Source organism: Saimiri boliviensis, chromosome 8 (assembly GCF_048565385.1).
Source record: "Saimiri boliviensis isolate mSaiBol1 chromosome 8, mSaiBol1.pri, whole genome shotgun sequence".
Taxonomy (NCBI): domain Eukaryota; kingdom Metazoa; phylum Chordata; class Mammalia; order Primates; family Cebidae; genus Saimiri; species Saimiri boliviensis.
This window is the reverse complement of record NC_133456.1, coordinates 39,112,128-39,136,407: the sequence shown is the minus strand read 5'-3', so window position 1 is coordinate 39,136,407 and position 24,280 is coordinate 39,112,128. Positions and strand designations below refer to the sequence as shown.

General features: G+C 39.4%; 1 protein-coding gene across 11 annotated transcripts in view; it reads left to right on the top strand.

The window, feature by feature from the left end:
* The window catches only part of PHLDB2 (pleckstrin homology like domain family B member 2), a 237,724-nt gene that overhangs the window by 151,427 nt on the left and 62,017 nt on the right, over positions 1 to 24,280 (top strand). For all 11 annotated transcript variants that reach the window (XM_074404396.1, XM_074404392.1, XM_010346008.3 and 8 more), the window contains one exon: positions 21,575 to 21,958. In XM_074404396.1, coding sequence (XP_074260497.1) covers positions 21,575 to 21,958 — 384 coding nt within the window. The remainder of the gene's footprint in view (positions 1 to 21,574; positions 21,959 to 24,280) is intronic.

The window sequence follows — 24,280 nt, the reverse complement described above, 5'->3', positions numbered from 1 at the left end:
GTAAGAACATATGACAGAGAACAAGGGCACTGACATATAATCAAGGCCTTTCTGTAAAGTACCAATCTTTGAACCTTATGTATAATATTAAAAAAAAATATTTTACCTGTACAAAATTATCTTAAGGAAGGGTGACTTTCTCATTTGATTTGAGAAATTTTTAGGGGCACAGTGAACAAACCTAATTATTTCTAGCCTCTTGCTTTTTGTAAAATTAAGGAACAAATCTTGGTGATTGCCCACAGGTTCTCTGGGAAAACCTAAAAGTAGTTCAGGAATAGGTATCTTAGAAATTTTATTTTTTTTCTTTAGGGTCTGTCTGATTTGAAGGCAAAATCAGAGGAGATTTTGTCATTTGAGTAATACAGAATTGTGTATACCTGAGAGTAGTGAATGTTTGTGGTTTGGCTATTTAATAAAATGGCAATAGATTATTTTATGATGAGCACGTAGCCTTAAATCATTCAAAAATGAAGAAAACTCTTTGTTATTTTAAATGTGCAAGACTATATTCCAGTTAGTGCAAAGCTCAGAAAGTTACTCCTGTAAGATACTAATCTCTGCTTTTTTGGGCAGATTATGTAGAAGAATTACCTTTTACTGCCTTTTGCAAACATAGGCTGATTTCTCCAAGATGAGTCTGTCATTTCAATAGAGATAACTGCATTTTAGTTTTACATTAACAGGGTGCTTGTCATATATTACATTTTTTAATGCATTACATTAAACATACTTAATGAGTAATTGCATCAAAATCATGCAAACTTTGCCAAATTTTTGACATGCTATTATTTCTTTATAGCTGTTTTATTTGCAAGTATTATAAACCAAATTAAATCAAACTCCCTTTGCGCAAATCTTCAATTTTCTGTTTCCATCAACTTCTGTCCTTCATACATTCTGGAACAACGAGACACTAAGACAAAAATACTTAAAGGTGTTGGAGATTATGTTCACACTAACACATCACAGAACATAATTACTGATAATGTGAAAAGGTTTGCCACAGTTATAATTCAGTTTAGGTGAGTACAATGTTTATATCTTTTTTAATATTATGGAAATAATGTTAGCTTATGTTTTTAGCAAACTAATATAAGACAATTTAAAAGTTCAGGTAAACTAATCACTTTATCATAAAACAAATTCAAATATTTTTAAAAAATGAAATTATGGTTGTATTATACTATACACTGATAAAACAAGGAAAAGATATGTAGCTGTTTTGTTGTTGAATTTAAAATGTATTTGTTTTCTTAAAAATTATATTTACCCATGACACAGCCCCAGGAGATCCTGAGAACATGTGTCTCTAAAGCTGTTTTTATAACCAAATTATCAAATCAGGTCTTTCTTTTTTTTAAAGAGAGCAGAGTCAGGCTGGGTGAGGTGACTTACACTTATAATCCCCACACTTTGGGAGGCCAAGGTAGGAGGATCACTTGAGCCCAGGAATTTGAGACCATCCCGGGCAACATGGCAAAACTCTGTCTCTACCAAAAAATGTAAAAATTAGCCAGGTGTGGTGGTGCATGCCTGTACTACCAGCTACCTGGGAGGCTGAAGTGGGAGTATTGATTGAGCCCAAGAGACTGAGGCTGCAGTAAGCTGTGATCACACCACTGAACTTCAGGCCAGGTGGCAGAGTGAGACCCTGTCATTAAAAAAAAGGGCACATTTAAAGCATTAGAATTTCACAAAATTTATTTCAAGAAAATAAATTCTTGAAATTCTGGGAATGTTATATTTATCTATTTGTTAGTCTATAAACCAATCAGAATAGCAGGCCTCCTCTATTTATTTATTATTATCCTCAGGAGGTAGAAAAATATTTCACCTACACACAGTGTTTTCCCTACTCCTCCTTAGGTAGAGACACAGATGAAAGGTTTATGGCATAAGTCCTGCAGCTCCAATTACTGATCAAAAGTGAGCACTGGACCACAAAATCTCACTTTTCCAGATCTCAAAAGACTGGTTGCTTTTCCATCAGGCACAAAATATATTCCTGATCTGAGTACATAAATAGAAAAACAAACAAATTGTAAACAACAACAAGCAAATAGTCTGTCACCTCTCCCCTGACCGAGGCTGGATTCTAGTTCTATCTGTCAAATCACCACGTGGTCAGATTGTGAAACCAGATTCCTAGTCATGGCTGCCACCAAGGGAGGTAACTATCAGTTATATGCAAACCAAAACCCCAGTGAAACTTGGCCAAGGATTAGAAACAAAAACTACAGAGAATAGCTAGTCAGTGCAGGTAATATTCTGTTGCCATTTGGGATTTACCTCCAAAGCCAAGAAAAGATGTGCCTGGGCATCCAGCCCATGAGATACAGTTCATGGGCAGTACAATTTAATTGACTGTGTAAAGTGAGTCACTTGCACGTTTTATTAAGGACCTCCAAATCGTCGAAGCCTAGTTTTCAAAAAGTGAATGCAACTCTTTATGTAAATGAAGAACGAATAGATGCCAAAGATTTCTTTCCCTCATTAATGAAGAAACCAGGTGGGGCAAAGCTGGTTCACCAAGCATAGTATCTACGGTATTTTTAGCTCACCTGTGATTATACTAGTGTTCCACCTGGATTTCTTTTAATGTGTTGAATCTTTATTTGAAAACTCAAGGTAATTTTATTGAGTATTAAAGATTAAACTGTAATTATGCACCTCCAAGGACCTACTAATGAGGTAAACAATCCACTTTGAGTCTATATTAAACAACCTCCAGCTGCTGTGCTATTTGAGAGGTTTAGTTTGTTCAGTTTTCCTAAAAATAAATTTTCTTTCTTTTTGGTTTTTGCTCTCAGCTGCCAATTCATGCTTTGGTCATTTTGCCAGCCTTTTCATTTTTCATGATCTTCGAAACCAGTTATCAAGTCTTAATTTGAAATGTTCTGAACTAAGGGTTACTAAGGACAAGTGAGGTCTCGAGGGGGCCCTGAGCATATGAAATGTGTGCACTTCAGTTTATAGACCTGTGACATCTGTTTGGACTGGTTGGTGGTCATTTTAACTTCCTCACTCTGAGCTATGTTTCAAGTAGGGGATATTAATGAATAAGATGTTGCTAGAGGGCTGGGATGCTCATTCTTTGACAGATTAGATATTCTAGAGCAGGGGTCCCCAACCCCTGGGCCAGTAGCGGTTTCTGTCCTGTTACAGGACAGGAGGAGGTGAGCAGTGAGCCAGCAAAGGTTCATCTGTATTTCCAGCCACTCGCCATCACTCACATTACTGCCTGAGCTCCAACTCTTGTCAGATCAGTGGTGGCATTAGATTTTCAAAAGAGTGAACACTATAGTGAATTGCACATGTGAAGGCTCTAGGTTGCATGCTTCTTATGAGTCTATTGCCTGATGATCTCTCACTGTCTCCCATCACCCCCAGATAGGACTGTCTAGTAGCAGAAAAACAAGTTCAGGGCTCCCACTGGTTCTGCATTATGATGAGTTATATAATTATTTCATTATACATTACAGTGTAATCATAATAGAAATAAAGTGCACAATAACTGTAACGTGCTTGAATCATCCTGAAACCATCCCTCCTCCATGTCCATGGAAAAATTGTCTTCCATGAAACCAATCCCTGTTGCCAAAAAGTTTGGAGAGTGCTGTTCTAGAGGTTAGGAAAATCATTATAAAGTAGGATATTCTTGTAATTGTCCTATTTGACACCTGCCTTCCTCTAAGTAGTCCAGAGGTAGTAATGGCCTTCTAGAGCTTTTTTTTTTTTTTTTTTTTTTTTTTGAGACGGAGTTTCGCTCTTGTTACCCAGGCTGGAGTGCAATGGCGCCATCTCGGCTCACCGCAACCTCCGCCTCCTGGGTTCAGGCAATTCTCCTGCCTCAGCCTCCTGAGTAGCTGGGATTACAGGCATGAGCCACCATGCCCAGCTAATTTTTTGTATTTTTAGTAGAGACAGGGTTTCACCATGTTGACCAGGATGGTCTCGATCTCTCAACCTCGTGATCCACCCGCCTCGGCCTCCCAAAGTGCTGGGATTACAGGCTTGAGCCACCGCGCCCGGCCCCATCTAGAGCTTTTTATGATCCAAGACAGTGAAAGTCGTTTTAAGAAGAAAAGGGGAAAATAAATGAAAGCAAACCCTGCTGCTCTTGAGAGTATTCATTTGGTTACGTTGACAAAAGCATCTGTGTTCTTTTGTGGAGAACCAGTGGATTTACCTGAATTGCATTGTAGCCATCCAGTATTTTCTTTCTGGCTGATGATGGTCATCTAGCATTGTTGCCTTTTAGAACAATGCAGGGCCACACTGATACTTATTTCTCAAACTTGTTGTAATGTGATGCCAGGACTCATGAAGCATCACGGAATAAGGTTTTCTGGTTTTTTACATACATATGAATTTTTTACATTACATATGGATTCCTTGAAAATAAGATTGGCTTTCTTTTAAGGTACATATTAATATTTCTGTGATAGTTATGTGAATAGGTGAAATGTCTGGGTCAGCAGTTCTCTCCCACTGAAGGTGTTTTGTCCTTATAACTCCTTTGAAAGCACTTTCTAACTAAATAATTTTAATTTGCAAGAGGCTGGGACCATACCTACCTTGCTCACCACTATAGATGCACCTCCAAGCCAGATTCTTTGCATGTTTTGGAAAAGAGTTCTTGAATATTTTTGCTACCCATTCATGACATTCATTCTGGGTTTCCTTCATCTGTGACTGTAGGTTGCATCCCTGGTTCCCAGATGATATGCATTTAGTTCTAGGTAACATTGAAGCTCTCTACAAAAAAAAAAAAAATGAAGATATCTCAGTATAAATGCTTTTTTTTTTTTACTTCCAGAAAGGGGAAATTATTTTCCAACTTTCAATTAAAAACAAAAACATGAAAGAGTTATTTTTCCTTACTTTGAAAAATTTCTAGCATTCTTTATAAGAATTGTTACTCTCCAATGTCATACAAAAACCAGGGTTATAGATCCAAGAGTCTTGCTTGTGTACTTTTGAGGAGATCCTAGATCTGATGTTTCTAAAATTAAATAAAAAAGTAATCGAGCATATTTGTTTTAGGACTTTTGGTATTTTATAAAATAAATGTATGTATTCTCTACTCTCTGAAAGGTGGTCAGATGCAGACCCTATTTTAAAGACCAGAAAGTAAACAGGTTGGTATTATGTAATGTTGTAATTAGGAAAAATTATTGAGGAACCCAATACTAGTGAGCATCGTCTGATGAAAGTGACTGCTCGTAGATTTTTGCTTCTCTGTTTGCTTCTTGATGTCTCTATTTCCTGGTGATTCCTGATCCCCCAAAATAAGTTGGGCATTCAGACCCTTTTGGCTGTGTTGAGCCATATTATAAGTTTGGTAATATTTTTTGTTTGGATTGCAGAATGAACAGTGTTGAGAGAAAGCTTATTGTTGCTTAGTCATAGTATTAATCTTTTTTTTTTTTTTTTTAACAATGTCTTTGAAATGTGAAGGCAAGCTTAAGTATTTGAAAATGATTTTGTCCTCCAGTTCGACTTGAATCTCCTTCCTGATGTGGCCCTTCCGTTTGCTACATCCTGAGTATAATTTTAATTTATTTTAAAAAGTGGCTGCACTAGTTGGAAGAAGCCAGTTAAACTGCAAATAGGGTAAGAGGTTTATTTACTGACCCAGTAAACTTAGTGACTCAAGACTTCTGAAAGGATCTTGAGAAACAATGGCTCTCTTCCTATATTCTGCTAGAATGGCCATTTGGTGGGTACACAGGCTTAATCTTCAGATTCAGCCTAAGGCTTAAACTGAATTGTTGCTGTGGAGCCTTTTAATTTCTCTCATGTTTAAAATAGCCATCAATTCTCTGCCCCCGCCTTTTTTTTTTTTTTTTTTTTTACTTTCCTAACTTGTTTGGAGGATTTATGGGATTTAGCTCAGAAATAAAATGTGAGCCACAAATGTGAACCGTGAATGTCATTTAAAATTTTTTTATGTTAAGCCAAAAAAAAAAAAAAACCACCCAGGTGAAATTAGGCATAATATATTTGACAGCACAGGATTAGATTAACAATGCTAACCGCTCCCCAAATAAGCAATCCATTCTTTAAGTAAACAGCATTATTTCTAAATAAAGTAAGTACATTTTTAGTCACTGGGTCATATAAAGAATAATTAGCTGTCATCAGATCACCTTGAGTTATTAGAGAATAAAGTAAAGACTTTCTACAAATTGCTAGGGTGTATGTGTGTGTGCAAGTGTGTGTGTGCCTACCTGTGTGTATATGTTGATTAAATATTGAAAGAATTAATCATTAATCATTAGCAAATTTGGGCTGTCAATCATACTCCATTAACTGAGAGTTAAAAAAAAAACAGTTGTCATATCTTCTTTCTTTCTTCTTTACTTGGAGAAACAGATGGGTAGAAAAGGAGTGGAAAAGAAAAATTAGCATTTGGCACAAATCTAATGACTTCACATTGGATGTGAAGGTTTGCTCTCAAGAATAGACTGCTGCAACACAGAATTTCATGAAGATTTTAGCTTCATGAAATTCTATGTTGCAGCAGTCTATTCTTGAGAGCAGACCTTCTCTGTTCTTATAGTGGCAATACAAACTATTGCCTCTTGATGGTGCCATCCATTAAAAAATTATTCTTAGAATTTGAGAGATTTATGTTCTGACTCTTCACGTAGTTCAGCTTTCTCAGACTAAATGCTGAAATACAGAGATCAACTTGGACTAAAAAGAGACCCTATATGCCACTATGTCAGTTACGGAAGAAGTCTCATTCGTTTTTAAAATGACAAATATATGAACACTTGTTTGTAAATAAGAAATAAAGCTCATAAATAAAATTTGTAGAAAAATACAAACTAAACAAAAACCGAAAATATATTAAGACCAAAAAATATATAGGAGTGGAGGCCGGGTATGATGGCTCACACCTGTAATCCTGGCACTTTGGGAGGCTGAGGTGGGTGGATCACCTGAGGTCAGGAGTTTGAGACCAACCTGGCCAACATGGTGAAAGCTTGTCTTTACTAAAAAATTACAAAATTAGCCTGGCATGGTGGCGCATGCCTGTAATCCCAGCTACTTCAGAGACTGAGCAGGAGAATTGCTTGAATCCGGGAGGTGAAGGTTGCAGTGAGCTGAGATCAAGCCATTGCCCTCCAACATGAGCAAAAGAGTGAAACTCTTGTCAAAAAAAAAAAATATATATATATATATGTATATGTATGTATATGTATATATATGTGTGTATATATATGTATCTATATATTTATGAGTGGAGATATATGAAGTGAAGGAGGACTATTCTTTCTTTTTGAGCAGAGTCTTGGCACCGTGCCCGGCTAATTTTTGTAATTGTAGTAGACACAGGGTCTTGCCATGTTGGCCAGACTGTTCTTGAACTCTGGCTTCAAGTGATCTGTTCGCTTTGGCCTCTGAAAGTATTGGGATTACAGGCATGAGCCAACATGCCTGGCCTAGTATATCTAAATTTAAAAGCTGACTATTTATAGAGCTACAATTTTTAAAAATTTGTCATCAACTAATAGGTTTACTGACTGTACTGGTGAATTCTTTTTTTTTTTTTTTTTTTCCTGAGACCGAGTCCCTCTCTGTTGCTCAGGCTGGAGTGCAGTGACGCGATCTCAGTTCAATGCAACCTCTGCCTCCTGGGTTCAAGTGATTCTCCTGCCTCAGCTTCCTGAGTAGCTGGGATTACAGGCGCACGCCACCATGCCCATCTAATTTTTGTATTTTTAGCAGAGATGGGGTTTCGCCATGTTGACCAGGCTGGTCTGAACGTCCTGACCTCATGATCTGCCTGCCTTGTCCTCCCAAAGTGCTAGGATTACAAGCGTAAGTCACCATGCCTGGCCTGTGCTGGCTAATTCTTATAATGTGAATTTCTCTTCCCCAGCTTGAGAAAAGATTATGGGAATATTTGCTGTAGAGAATATTTTTAAAGTTGGAGATTGATTTAAAAAAAAAAAATCCGAAACAAATATTATAAGAGTAACACATCCAGCACTTTCTCTTTTGTTTCAGCCATCTCAATGTGCCAGTTAAGAAGGTGCGTGTTAGAAGTTACTTAAATTATCTCTTTGTGTTGAATAATTGGAGATTTACATGCAGTCATAGGACATAATTCAGAGGGATCCTGTGTATCCTTTACTTAGTTTCTTCCAATGGTAACATGTTGCCAAACTGTAGGACCAAATCAGAGCTACGATATTGACGTTGATACAGTGAAGATACAGAACTCTCCTAACACCACAAGGGTCTCTCATGTTGACCTTTTATAGCCACACCAGCTTGCCTTCTCCTTAACCCTGGATAACTACTGATTTCTTCTCCATTTCTATAATTTTGTCGTTTCAAAATATAACCATATAGCATGTAACCTGTGGGTTTGGTTTTTTCCCCTCAGATTGGAAGGTTGTTGCGGTCACTGCTCCATCAGGTCTAAGACTCAGGATACGTGAGGCAAAGGGAAATCGCAGAGACACTCACTTCTATGTGTTTCCTTGGGTCCCCATTAGGCCTTCCGTCCACCTTTCAGAATCTTCTTCTGTTTTTCCTCCGTATAATATACAGGGTTCTGAGTTATACTTGGTGGGAGAAATAGGGGAAAGTCTGTCTAATTCTTTCCCTGAAGCTGAAGTCAGTGAGATTAGTTTTCTAAAGTTGAAAATAGCCAGAAACTTGGCTCTGGTGAAGTCTAATGACTGCAGGTTGAAAAATTTTGGTTTGGATAAATTGATGTTTCTTATTCAAAATTGCTAAGACCATGTCCCAGCTCTGGGAATGTAATTTGGATTTTGAGAAAAGACAGAATTTTAAGAAAATGCTGAGCAGAATTAAAAGGAAGAAATTTCTCGTATGGTGATTATTCTTTCATTCTGATTATAGAATAACAAAGCTCTAGTTTTGAAAGGTCATCTTTTCCATCAGATCATGAAGACCAAGGCCTAAATCATCTCTTAGGCAGAGATTACAATTTACAAGTTGTCTTTGGAGAAAGGAAAATATTCAGGCATACTTCTGAGATGTTGTGGGTTTGGTTCCAGACCACCGCAATAAGGCAAACATCATAATAAAGCAAGTGACGCAAAGCTTTTGGTTTCCCAGTGCCTATTAAAGTTATGTTTACACTATACTGTAAGCTATTAAGTGCAACAGCATCACGTATAAAAATATACCTACCGTAATTTAAAAATACTTTATGGCTTAAAAAATGCAAACGATTATCTGAGCCTTCAGTGAGTTGTAATCTTTTTGCTGGTGGAGGGTTTTACCTTGATGTTGATGGCTGCTGACTGAACAAGCTGTTGGTTATTGAAGGTTGGGGTGGCTGTGGCAATTTCTTTCTTTCTTTCTTTCTTTCTTTTTTTTTTTTTTTTGTGTGTGTGTGTGTGTGTGAGTCTTGCTGGAGTACAGTGGCACAATCTTGGCTCACTGCTGCACCTCTGCCTCCAGCTTCAAGCAAATCTCCTGCCTAAGCCTCGTGAGTAGCTGGGATTACAGGTGCATGTCACCACACCCAGCTAATTTTTTATATTTTTGGTAGAGACAGAGTTTCACCATGTTGGCCAGGCTGGTCTCCAACTCCTGACCTTAAGTGATCTGCCCATCTCAGCCTCCCAAAGTTCTGGGGTGACAGGTGTGAGCCACTGCATCCAGCCAGCGATTTCTTAACAATGAAGTTTGCCACATCAATTCAACTCTTCCTTTCACAAAAGATATCTCTATAGCATGCAATGTTGTTTCATTGCGTTTTACACACAGTAGAACTTTTTTCAGAATTGGAGTCAGCCCTCTCAAACCTGCCACTGCTTTATCAATTAAGTTGATAAAATATTCTAAATGCTTTGTTGTCATTTCAAAAATGTTAACAGCACCTTTACCAGGAGTAGATTCCATCTCAAGAAACCACTTTCTTTGCTTATCCAGAAGAGGCAATTCCTCATCAGTTCAAGTTTTATCATGAGAGTTCAGCAATTCATTCACATCTTCAGGTTCTACTTTTAATTATAGTTCTCTTGCTGTTTCTATCACATCTGCAGTTACTTCTTCCACTGAAATCTTAAACCCCTCAAAGTCTCCATAAGGACTGGAATCAACTTCTTCCATACTCTTGTTCATGTTGATAAAAATATCAGTACCTCCTCCTCTGAACCAGATGTTCTTAATGGCATCTAAAATGGTGAATTCTTTCCAGATGGTTTTTTGATTGACTTTGCCCAAATCTATCAGAGGAATCCTTACCTATGACAACTATAGCGTTACAGAGTATATGTTTAAGATAAAGACTTGAAAGCCAAAATTACCCCATGGGATGTAGAATGGATATTGTGTTTTTAGGCATGAAAACATTTATTTCCCTGTACATCTTTATTAGGGCTCTTGGATGACTAGGTGTATTGTCAGGGAGCAGTAATATTTATTTATGTATTTTTAAATTTATTTTAAGTTCTGGGATACATGTGTATGATATGCAGGATTATTACATAAAGATATGCCATGGTGGTTTGCTGCACCTATCAACCCATCACCTAGGTATTAAGCCTGGCACACATTAGCTGTTTTTCCTGATGTCCTCCCCCACTTCTCCCGAGTAGTAACATTTTTAAAGGATTTTTGTTTTTTTTTCCTGAGCAGTGGATCTCAACAGTGGGCTTAAAATATTCAGTAACCGTGGTATAAGCCAGGCGTCCCCAAACTTTTTACACAGGGGGCCAGTTCACTGTCCCTCAGACCGTTGGAGGGCCGCCACATACTGTGCTCCTCTCACTGACCACCAATGAAAGAGGTGCCCCTTCCTGAAGTGCGGCGAGGGGGCCGGATAAATGGCCTCAGGGGGCCACATGTGGCCCCCGGGCCATAGTTTGGGGACGCCTGGTATAAACAGGCGTGATGTCCTCTAGGCTTTGTTGTTCCACTTACAGAGCACGGGCAAAGTAGATTTAGCATAATTCGTAAAAGCATTGGTATTTTTGAAATGGTCAGTGGGCACTGGTTTTAACTTGAAGTTGGCAGAGCTGCATTAGCCCCTAAAAACAGTTAACCTATCCTTTGAAGCTTTGAAGCCAGTATTGCCTTCTCCCTAGCTATGAAAGTCCTGGATGGCATCTTCTTCCAATATAAGGCTGTTTTGTCTACATTGTTTGTTTGTTGTTTGTTTGTTGATTGATTAATTGTGGGGCAGGCTGGTCTTGAGCTCCTGGCCTCAAATGATCCTTCTGCCTCAAAGTCCCAAAGTGCTAGGAATACAGGAGTGAGCTACTGGTCCAGCTGAAAACTTGTTGTTTCGTGTAGCCACCTTTATCAACTATCTTAGATCCTCTGAATTGATTTGCTGCACCTTCTACATCAGCATACTCTGTTTCTTTTACCTTGCACTTTTATGTCATGGACACAATGTCTTTCTTTAACCTCATGACCCAACCTCTGCTTGTTACAGACTTTTCTTCTGCAGCTTCTTCACTTCATTTAGCCTGCATAGAATTGAAGAGTTAGGGCCTTGCTCTGGATTATGTTGTGGCTTAAGGAAATGTTTGGTCGATTTTGACCATTAAAACTTTCTTGACATCAGTGATAAGGTTTTTTCACTTGTCATCTGTGTGTTCACTGAAAAATCACCTTTAATTTCCTTCAAGAACTTCTCCTTTGCATTTACAACTTGGCTAATTGGTGTAAGAGACATCTTTTGGCCTCTCTCATTTTTGCCATGCCTTTCTCTGAAAGCTTAATCATTTCTAGCTTTTGCTTTAAAGTGTGAGATGTGTAACTCTTTCAGTTGAACGCTTAGAGGCTATCATAAGGTTATTAATTGGCCTAATTTCAATATTGTGTCTTGGGAAATAGGAGGCCTGAAGAGAAGGAGAGACACAGGGAAATGGCTGTTGGTGGAGCAGTGAGAACATGTACAACATTTATTAATGAATTGTCGTCTTATATGGGCATGGTTTGTGGTGTCCAAAAAGTTAACAATAGTAACAACAAAAATCACTGATCAGGTCACCATAACAGATATGGTAATAATGAAAAAGTTTGAAATGTTGTAAGAATTACCAGAATGTTGGATGTGTTGTGGTGGCTCTCTCCTGTAATCCCAGCACTTTGGGAGCCTGAGGCGAGAGGATCACCTCAGGTCAGGAGTTCGGGACCAGCCTGGCCAACATGGTGAAAGCTCGCCTCTACTAAAAATACAAAAATTAGCCAGGCATGGTGGTATGTGCCTATAATCCCAGCTACCCAGGAGGCAGAGGCAGGAGAATCGCTTGAACCTGGGAGGCAGAGGCTGCAGTGAGCTGAGATCAGGCCACTGCACTCCAGCCTGGGCGACAGAGCAAGAATCCATCTCAAAAAAAAAAAAACAAGAATTACCAGAATGTGACACAGAGACATGAAGTGAGCACATATTGTTGGGAAAATGTGCTAATAGACTTGCTTGCTGCAGGATTTCCACAAATCAATTTGTAAAAAAGGCACTATCTGCAGAGTGCAATAAAGCAAAATGCAGTAAAATGAGATATGCCTGTAGTTACTTTCTTAACATTATTCTCAAATTTAGAAAGAAGACATGCCGTCATTTGTTTTGCATTTTTTTTTCTTTTTTATAGAGATGGGTTCTCACTATGTTGATGAGGCTGACTTCAAGCAATCCTGCCTCAGCCTCTCGATGTGTTAGGATCACAGGCGTGAGCCACTGTGCCCAGCCCTCTTTTGCATTTCTATGGATAAAACTTTGTGGCATGCTTTTAACATTTTAACACATAACATTTTTATGTGATATGTCTCAAAAATAGTTGTATTACAGTACTCTCAGTTGATATGTTACAGACTACCCTCCTTTTTTTACATGTAGACTTTCCTAGTTTTTTACCCCACTGGCTTCTTTATGCATTAAAAAAAAAAATCCTATTTTTTAAAGTATAGGATATGTTTTCAAACATGAAGATTTAAAGGTCTTTATACCTCTCATACACTTATTTTGATTGAACAACAGTTTAATGGATTGTGTTTTACAGACTGTAGTCTTTCAGAAGAAGCAAACAAGATCTTCTGGAACTTGATCAAGCTAAACTGAAAATGTAAACAGATGACAGTTAGATTAGATTTTGTTGTGTTGTCTTTAATGGTGTGGAGAAATAACATAATTTCCTTAACAGAATGGACTCAGACACTGTTCAGACTTCCTTCTGGAATACTGTCTATGTAAGAAAAAACATCTGGCCTGTTTTCATAGATGCTGTGTGGAAATTATGATAATACCGATCACATGAATTTCTTTTCCTTACAGCCAGTTTTTTTCAGTCAATAAGGAGAAATACATTTTTTTTCTCCTTTGAATGTTTTAGAGTCATTCATAATGGGCATTTTCTTTCAAATGATATATTTTTGTCTTTCTTTCTTTTTTTTTTTTTTTTAGACGGAGTTTCGCCCAGGCTGGAGTGCAATGGCACGATCTCGGCTCACCGCAACCTCCGCCTCCTGGGCTCAGGCAATTCTCCTGCCTCAGCCTCCTGAGTAGCTGGGATTACAGGCACGTGCCACCATGCCCAGCTAATTTTTTGCACTTTTTTAAATAGAGACGGGGTTTCACCATGTTGACCAGGATGGTCTCGATCTCTCGACCTCGTGATCCACCCGCCTCGGCCTCCCAAAGTGCTGGGATTACAGGCTTGAGCCACCGCGCCCGGCATATTTTTGTCTTTCAAGAAGAGTTAACCTTCAACCTTAATATTTTTTAAAGGTAAAATATTTCATAACCAACACATCTGCTGGTTGATTTTAAGTAGAAAAATGGTGCAAAAAATCACTGGGAAAAGGACTAAACTATAGAGGATCTTAGCTAAATGGTAATTGTGGTCAGAGATTGATTTGTATCTGCCTAACAAAATGTAGAGGTGGAAAAAGCAAGTCAAGAAAACATCATTGCACAAAAAGTTAACAGGATTACACTTGATCTTAGCCAAAAGGCCGAGAAGCGATAGGTTAACAGGATTAACTAAATCAAGTTATATTACTTCAGAACGTGTTTCATGTCAATGAAAATCAAAATAGGCTGGCTACGGTAGCTCATGTCTGTAAATGCCAGCACTTTGGGAGGCCAAGGTGGGAGGATCACTTGAGCCCGGGAGATTGAGGCTGCAGTGAGCCACGATCACATCATTGCATTCTAGCCTGGGTGGCACTGCAAGATCCTGTTTCAAAAAAGAAAAAAAAAATACTTTAACATATATTGATAATTAAATAGAGACTTACTTTAGATCTATTTTTAAAGTACAAATAAAATAGGTACATAGCCAGAAATAGCAGTAGAGGCAAGTGGGTTTGAGGGAAGTGTTGACACGGGTACGTAAGAGTAAATATTTATTCAAATTTTTTTCTTTTTCTTTTTTCTTTCTTTTTTTCTTTTTTTTTTTTTTTTTTTTTCCCTAAGGCAGGATCTCCCTCTGTCACCAAGGCTGGAGTGCAGTGGTGTGGTCACAGTTCAGTGCAAACTTTGCCTCCACAGCCTAAGTGGTCTTCCTGCCTCGGCCTCCTGAGTAGCAGGGACTACAGGCATGAGCCACCATGCCCAGCTAATTTTTTTTTCATTTTCTGTAGAGGTAGCATTTCACCACATTACCCGGGCTAGCCTCCAACTCCTGGCCTCCCAAAGTGCTGGGATTATAGGTGTGAGTCACCAGGCCTGGCCATTTATTCAATTTTTTTAAATTTAATTTTTAATTGGAAAGCTGCCAAACCACATTAGGTTTAGAAAGACTTCTAAGTAATCATAATTTTTATTTGTATTTATTTTTTGTGATAGTAATTTTTTAAAGTGCATGTGATGAATTGGTTTATAAGATTAGAAGAACTAAATTTCTTTTTCTAAGTATGAGTAAGGCAGGATATGAGAAGTTCCTCAGGTATTTGAATGATATGTGCCCTCAGTAAGGTAGGGACACTCATGTCTCTGAAGTTTAAGGTGGGGCCAGGGGCAATGTGAATAGAAGCCTGGGTTTTATGTCAATGGTGAAGTACTTGTACTGAATAAGACAATGGATTTTTTGGAGGGTAGTTCTTTCTGGAAGCTACTCCACTGGACTTAATGTGCTGGAGGGAATCTGTGTTGCTCTGTAGTGGTGAGTGTGGGAGGACCAAATGACAAGATGCCTTTCTGCCCAGGTTACGATGGCAACTGGGCAGTTCTCTGTTGCCAGGGGCAGAGGCAGGCGGATCACTGGGCAGGGTGTTGGTAGCCTTGAGGAAATTCTCTCTCCTTCTAGATAGCCAAAGAAACCCCACAGATTTTTCAGGGAGACATTTGGCTGCATAACAGCGTACTTTTTCTGCATTTCCTTTCCCTGAAAATAATTGGGTTTAGTTTTTAGGTGTGCTTGTTAATCAGTACTAGAGATGGTTCCTCAAGATCTGCAAGGTAATTACCGATTTCACTTCACACTTTGGACAGAAACCATCCTAACCGTGAATGACAAACACTGAGCACCTGCTATAAGACTGGCACTACCTTTAGACTTGATAGCATGTCGTACATAACATGTTCTCACACATAATTCTTTATTGAATTCTTCCAGGATCCCAGGGGAAGAGATACCCATTTTCTCATCTCTGTTTTACTGACCATGTAATTGAGGCTTGAAAGGTTGAACCTGATTTAAAATAATAATAATAATACTGTATTATAGGCCTCGGATAAGTACCGGAACTACAAATCCAACTTTATGTTTTTTCTACTTAAGCTGAAATACAGATTCTGCTCTTAAAGGCCAGCTGGACATAGTGGCCCACACCAGTAATCCCAGCACTTTGGGAGGCCAAGGCAGGCAGACCACTTGTGGTCAGGAGTTCAAGACCAGCCTGGACAACATGGCAAAGCACCATTTCTACTAAAAATACAAAAATTAGTCAGGTGTGGTGGTGAGCACCAGTAATCCCAGCTACTCAGGAGGCTGAGATGGGAGAATCGCTTGAACTCAGGAGGCAGAGAGGTTGCAGTGAGCCGAGATTGCAACACTGTACTACAGCCTGGGCAACAAGAGTGAAACTCCATCTCAAAAACAAAAAACAAACACGTAAGCACAGTTACGATTCATTATAGGGAGAGGATACAGATAAAGATTAGCCAAAGAAACACACAGGGCAGAGTCCAAAGAGTTTCAAAGGCAACACATCCATGTCCTTTTCCTCTAGGTCAGAATGTGTTACTCTACCAGCATTAGGCATTGGTAGCTGATAGTGTGCACATGACAGGGAGGCTTGCCCAAGCTGTAGTGCCTGCACATTTTTTGTTTGTTAGTTTTTTGAGACTGAGTCTTGCTCTGTTGCCCAAGCTGGAATGCAGTAGCATGATCTTGGCTCACTGTAACTGCCACCTTCCAGGTTCAAGCAGTTCTCCTATCTCAGCCTCCCAAGTAGCTGGGACTACAGGTGCCTGCCACCATGCCTAACTAATTTTTGTATTTTTAGTAGAGACAGGGTTTAACCATATTGGTCAGGCTAATCTCGAACCCCTGACCTCAGGTGATCCACCTGTCTCAACCTTCCAAAGTTCTGTGATTACAGGCATGAGCCACTGTGGTCAGGCATTTTTTTTCCCTGTTTTGTTTTGTTTTGTTTTGTTTTGTTGTGACAGGGTCTCCCTCTGTCTCTAAGGCTGGAGTACAGTGGTGCTATCTTGGCTCACTGCAACCTTCACCTCCTGGGCTCAAGTGACCTTCCTGCCTCAGCCTCTCAGGTAGCTGGAGAAAAAGAAAAATATCTCCAAGGCTTAAACACAGGTCTATTTCTTTCTTACGCTCAAGGACTAGCGTGGGTTAAAAGAGGCTTCTGCTCCACGTTCCTCACTTGGGGCCCAGCCTGATGGAGCCAACAGCATCTGGAGAGCCACTCTGCCATGCCAGCTCAAGGCATGTGATGAATCATGCCCTGGCTGTTCATGCAGAAGTGATACACGTTGCTTTCCACACTTCACTGGCTGGTACAAGTCTGAGGGCCATACCTAGTTTGAGGGTGAGGAAGAGAGGAGCCATCTTACCGTGTCCAGAAAGAGGTGAACTGATTGTCATAGCCTAGTTACTACCCTTCAAGGATTTATCTCTAAAACAAACGGACCCATATAACCGACTTTGAGACATTGCTTCTGTTCCCCACCTTTTTTTTCTGTCTTTACCTAATTGAGACATTAGGATTTGTACATGGAATCCTGGAAATTCTGCATACTTGCTGCAGCTCCATCTTTTCTCATTCTGCCACTCAGTTTTAGACCAGGGTTCCTGACTCTTGTTGGTGCACTTACGAACTTTTTCCAAAGTTTCTTTAGGGCTGTTGTAATCCATAAGAGGAAGAAATGTGGCCCATTTCCTCACAGGTACCTTATCCCTCTTCCCCCAAAAGACCCCATCTCTCTAGCCATGTACTACTTGCTGATCTCTGAGCATACCATGATATGCCACAGCTCTATGCCTTTGTTTCTGTGGTGCTTTTTTGAAAAATGCCTTGCCCACCCCACTGTCCCAATAGACCAGACAAAGTCATATTTATCCTTGAGGACCCAAATTTGTTTTTCTGTAATCTTTGTGTACTGTTTCCCCGTTTATGAACTCATAGGTTGTTTATAAACTTCTGTTATCACTGCTTTTATAACTGATCACCTGTTTGTGCCTCCTGTTAAAGATTTGAGGGTAGAAATGCTGTGTTTTGCTATGTGCAGTGTCTCACGCTAGAGGCCAAGGTGAGAGGACGATGCTTGAGTCCAGGAGCTTGAGACCAGCCTGTGCAACATAGCAAGACCCTGTCTTTCTTCCAAAAAATTAAAAAATTAGCTGGGCAAGGTTGTGTGCCTGTAGTCCCAGCTACTCTGGAGACCGAGGTGGGAGGATCCCTTGAGCCCAGGAGGTTGAGGCTTGCAGTGAGCTATGAGTACACTACTGTGTTCCAGCCTGGGTGACATTGACAGACTGTCTCAAAAAAAAAAAAAAAAAGAAAGAAAAGAAAAAAAAAATTTCATCTTGCCCTCTTTTCTCATTTATGGAAATTACTAGACAATGAGTTCACATTTATCAGTTATAATAGGTCCTCCTAAAAAAAAAATTCATTTCAACTAAATTATGTCTAGCAATTAAAGGTCAACCTTTTAAATAATAAGTGACCCAACATACTTAATTATAACCAAAGGATTTTAGCAAAGATTTCACCTGTGCCTAAGAGTCCACAGTTGGTTTCTGCATAATGTATGTATGTATTTATGCAGTATGTGTAGCATTCTGTGGCCTAGACTGGTTGGTGTTTGTTACAAAGCACCTGGATGGGTTTAGGAGATGGATGGTACCTTCTCCTGAGGGCTGTGAATCTGCAGTGGGAACAATGTCAGACACATTCCTCTGAGATGGAAAAAAGCTCAGAGATGGAAAAATATACCCCTAGCCCACAACCATTTCTTTGCCTTTAAACTCTAAGTGAAAAGTTACACATATTTTCCTTCAGCTATGCTTTCTAAGGTCTCGTGCCTCCTTCAACACTTCCTTCGATATATGTGGGAGACAGAGATGAAGAAAAGGAGAAATGGGACGGGCAAAAAATAAAAATGCATGTAAAGTAATTTGATTCCAGATGACCTAGTTTCTAAATTCTTAGCACTGATATTTTGGACCATTAAGGTATGTAACCTCTGTACATGTGACTTTTCAAGAGAATGAACAGTAGATTGCTGGTTTGGAAAGGTGGGTAGGACTTAGAAATCTCAGAGAGCAGCCAGCCTCTTGACTTACTAAATAGCAGGTTGTTAGGTGAAGCTTCAAAGAAAATTGAGTTTTAAGTAGGGGGGGCCAAACATCACAGTTTGCCAGGACCAATCCCAGTTTGCATTTGAGGTCCCAGCGTAATTATTAACAGTGCCCTTGTTGATTCTTGAAAGGTTCTGGTCTGAAATGGTCATTCTGGCTTTTGGTCATGCAGTTGGTTGGCATGATGAATGGGAAGGAAGAAGACTCCAGAGTGCAGAGAGCTGAAGAGAAAATTATCTTATGAGAGTAATTTCTGTTCAGAGTTTTCCTTAAAAGGCTTCTTGTAGTGCTTTCTGAAATGCCTTGCAGACTTTCTTCTGACGCACTTTCGACATCAGTTTATTTTTCTTTGGTGCAGCTTTTATATGGCCAATGTGTCTCAGCGCAGCCTGGATTTCTTTTAAACTCGTGGGCAGCAGTGCTGCGTGTGTCTGTGATTCAAACTTGGACAGATTGGCTGTGAATGGGGTGATAAGAATAGAGAGAAACACATACCAGTAGACCAAACTTCCTGTGCACAAGCTTTTGAATACTGCATTTCGCTGTCTGAAATAGCATTCATCTCAAGGCTGGGATCATTTATTCCCTTTGGAATTAAGCAATACCACTGGCAGCAAAAGAAACTATTTTGGGAAGGCCATGTGGGAGGAATTTTTCTGTGTATTCCAGGCTAGATGGAAGTATCTTTTATGCTTTTGCAGACTGCACCTTAAAGCCCAGGTAATTGGAAATTGACAACTTTCAGATAATCCCAAATATTTATGCCAAAGCTGATGTTTACGTGTTATACTACAAAGATTAGGAAAGACTGAGTTTAGATGCTTCAACTTAATGACCTAAGTAGCAGAAGAACTTTTCTTTAGAGATTAGCCTCTAATATAGATGCTGTTGAGAAGTAAAATGAAACATCTTATCCATCTCCTTACCATATGTTCTTGCAGGTTGTTTTTGCATATACCCAGATTGTTGGAGAAGTTTAAAATAAGGTAATGAAGGCTATGTCCCCCCTGCTTCCTCCTCATAAAGCTGAGGTGGGCAGGGCTTGGCAGCTGGTGGAAACTGCAGAGATAAATAAGGGCCAGGGCTCCTGGATGGACAGGATGCAGAAGAGCCCAAGATGAGGGTGTGTAGCTATGAGTGCCGGCCATGGGAAGAGGCCACGAGGATGGAGCTGCAGCTGGAGTCCAGAAGTTCAGGCAGTGAAAGGGAGGTGCGAGCTTGTAGGAACTAGTTTAGTAGTCCTTTTGATCACGCTATTGCTGTTTTATTTCTTTTTGTTGGGGGTTACTTTGGAGGGCAAATGTAAGTCAGGTATGCCTTAAATATCTGTCTTGTCATGTAAGTAATGTGTTTAATGGAACGTCATGAGTTATGTTGGTCTGTTCCTGTTTGACTTTCTACTTGTTAAGAGCGTCACCTGATAAAGAGCCAATTGTCTTCTAAAGTTTGTCTTTACAAATTAGTTGCAATTGAAATGAAAACAGCAGTCCAGTGATGCTTAATATTTTTCTGCTTTTTTGCTCATAAACAGTTTGGAAAATGTTTTTCTATGGAGAGCGTTTGAAGTCTGTTCTCTATGTGGTCAATGTGATCACAACAGATGGTTTTTGTGTTTAGTTCTTTTCTCACTTGGGCCCTCGAATTAATGTGAAAGGTAAAGATGTGGAGATTTCCTACAAATTGTTGAGATTGCCTTAAAGAATGCTGTCTAGGCTTGTGAGAAGCAGAGACGCATTTTGTAAATTATATCCTATTGCTCACAAACTATACAGTTAACTTACTTAAAGTTCAAAATCATAACTATCTACCTATTGCATGGGGAGTCTGGTAAGATTTCAGTACTGTTGTAAACATCATTGGCCTGTATATTGATTTTTTTAAAAACAAATTTTATTTTCTAGCTAAATTATTCAAATATTTAATGACCTACGAATTTGAGTTACACTGGTGTCTATCTGGACTTGATGTGAAATGTTCTCCCTTTTAGTGCAACAGTCTATCTTTTTTATAGTTTTAATTCTTTAGTAGGAAAAGACCTTTATATGGTGACCAGGCATGAAAAAGTTTTGAAAATTTTGAAGCCTTTCAAGCAAAAAAGAAAATTGAAGACATAGCTAGGTCTTTTAAATTAAGATTCTGTAAGTAGCTGTTTTTCTCTTTGTGTGTCTAACACACAGTCTAACAGTAGGATAATATTTAGGAAGTTACAGAATCAATTTTAAGCACAAGTCAGTAGTGATGAAAAAGCTGTATATTGTTAAAGGTATATAAGTAGAGGGTGGGAAGGAGGTGAGATAGGAAATGGAGGTTTAAGAAAAAATAACTGTTTGGTGCAATGGCATGGCCTATAATCTCAGTGACTTTTGGGAGGCTGAGGTAGGAGGATCACTTGAGCCCAGGAGTTCAAGTGAGCTATGATTGTACCACTGCACTCCGGCCTTTAAACAGAGCCAGACCTTGTCTCTCTCCCTAACCCAGCCCTTCAGGAACCTTGGAGCATTGATAAGTCATGAAAAGGCTTACTGAGTGCTGATAGGTGCTAGGGCCAGCCCTGTGATATAATAAAGGGGAGAGAGTAAAAGCCAGAACTGTTTGGGAGGAAGTTCGGTGTTGTTAAACCCCGTTTCACCTGGATCCTTAAATGTATCACTGAAAGATTATCAAAATCATCACCAGCCAAGTGTTTGTGGGTTTATGTGTGGAATGCAAGGACCAGTCATCCCAGCCTCTTCAGTCTTTTTATTTGGAGCTGTGTTCATTCTCACAAACCCACTGACCTTCCCCTCCTCTCTGTGTTGTAGGAGAGACAGCGTCTGGAGACCATCCTCAATCTCTGTGCTGAATACACAAAGCCTGACAGTTGCTTATCTACTGGGACCACCGTGGCAGATGTGCAGAAAATCAACAAGGAGCTTGAGAAGCTGCAGCTCTCTGATGAGGAGTCTGTGTTTGAAGAAGCCCTCATGAGCCCTGACCCAAGATACAGGTGCCACCGGCAAGATTCTCTCCACGATGCAGACTTGGCAAGCTGTGGGATTCTCAGTCAGAGCAGTGCCGACTTCCTTACCCCCAGGAGCACGAGGAATGATGAAGTACTCAGCCACCTCACCCGGACTCCCCCACCACCATCCTCCACCTTTCCGAAAGCTTCCAGCGAGTCCTCTTATCTAAGTATCCTACCAAAGGTAATGCTGGCCGAGCAAAGGTACTAGGATTTAGGGTCTCAGGCTGTGCATATGCTTTGGCCTGGAAACTAGTGACGTTATTATGCTACTTTTTATTAAAAGGTTATTAGCTGAGCAAGGTGCAGCAAATTCGAGTGTTTACTGTAAAGTAACAAAGTTGCACTGTAAAAAATGTAGCAGCACAGAAGGGTAGAAAGAAAGAACATTTCTCTTCTCCCTGCCCCCTTTCAGTTATATACCTGAGTGATAAGCAGGTGTAAAACTGGTGCTCAAATTGTCTTACCTGCCTTTCTAATATTTTTTGTGTATATATGGCTATCTGTTACAGGCATCGACAGGCAGATACACACCCCCAGTATTCTGGACTTTTTTCCCCTCACTAAATGCCTTGAACATCTTTACATATTAGTATACACAGCTCTACCTCATTCTTTTTAATGAACAATTGGTTTTCTTTTGTTTGCAACTACCATTTGTTTTCAGGTTTTCTCGGCTAATAAAATCCACAGGCAGCAAATATTGTAGCATATGTGTATTTGCACAATTCTGCAAATGCGCCTGTGGTATCACTTACTACAAGTGGAATTGCTGGGTCAAAGAGTTTGTGTATTTTTCATTTTACTCAATATTTCCAAATTGTACTTTCAAAAGACCATATTAAAAAAAAGTCTCTATTTCCAGGTGACACTTTCACTAAGTTTATGTGCACACCTTGTTCTCCATACACTTGCATATTGGAGGCTGAGGCAGGAGAATTGCCTGAACCCAGGAGGCGGAGGTTGCAGTGAGCCGAGATCGCACCATTGCACTCCAGCCTGGGTAACAAGAGCGAAACTCTGTCTCAAAAAAAAAAAAAAGATTTATTTGTATTCATAAGTACTATTTAGTCTTCTGGATATATGTTGGTTTAAAAATGTCTTCCTTTTGAGGATTTGTTAAATGGAGTTTAAGGAAAAATCTTTTTTTAAATTTTTTTTCTTTTTGTACAAGATGCAGAACCCCCAAATCTTTTGTTATTACATTTTTCACACAGGTTAATAATTTTTTTCTACCACAATTTAGTTTTTAAGTTTCTCTACTCTTCTTCTAAAAATGATTTGAAGGAGCTTACAAGAAAAGATAAAAATTGTATTGGACTAAAATTAGAACAAAAATAGTAAAAAGAGGAAAAAGCAGATACCATGTTCACAAGGTGGATTTACTTTTTTAGGAATAAGTAGGATTAATGTATTGATTTGCTTAGTTAATGCTTACTATTTAGTTCAACTGTGAGATTCTTTAATCTTTTGTTATAAGAGACGGACACATTGATTGTTTAAGAGAAAGATGTTGTAAGGTACTAAATTCCGGCAGTAATTTATCACATTATTCAGGGGAGTTTGTGCATTTGTTTAACTACAGCAAGACTTTTACACTGAATGTTTTCCAGTCAGAAATCCTTATCTACCTACTGAGACTTTTCCATCATATACATCACAACTTTAGACTGTTGAATACATGTCGGACATCAATCTCTTCTTTTTCTTTTCTTTCTTTCTTTCTTTTTTTTTTTTTTTTTTGACAGAGCCTTGCTCTGTCACCCAGGCTGGAGTGCAGGGTGCAATCTCAGCTCACTGCAACCTCTGCCTCCCGGGTTCAAGTGATTCTCTTGCCTCAGCCTCCTGAGTAGCTGGGACTACAGGTGCACGCCATCACACCCGGCTAACTTTTGTATTTTTAGTAGAGACAAGGTTTCACCATGTTAGCCAGGCCAGTCTGGAACTCCTGACCTCAAGTGATCTGCCTGCCTTTGCCTCCCATAGTGCTGAGATTACAAAAGTGAGCCACTGCGCCTGACTCATCCCTTCTTTTTGCTAGTGACCATGTTTACCTTACTAATTCTCAATGGAGAGTAATTCTGAACAGGACATCTGTTTCTGTGGGCAGAGAGTTGCAGTGATTAGAAACCAGGATAGGGGAAGAAAGTTGGGGCAGGGAGGAATCAAAAGTTGTTTGTGTTCAGGCACAGTAAATGATCCATCAGTTGAAAAGTTGAGCTCTTGTCGTCAGCCATTGGCTTCCTTTTGATTTTAAATCTTTTCACATTTCTTCCTTCATGGAGATCTGCCATTTTTTTGTTAAAAACATTAAGCTGTGTGCTCTCTCTAAAGACTATCTTTTGGAGACAGGTTTCCTCCTGGAGAGGGCTATGACAAGAATGTTGTTGGTATGTACATGAGCAGATCCTGGCTGATGTTTTTAATTGCTCAAGCGTGTAACTGTGGAATAGGAGGCCTCTGAAGCTTAGTGCATCATCTGTTATAGCAAGAGAGGTAAGACTGT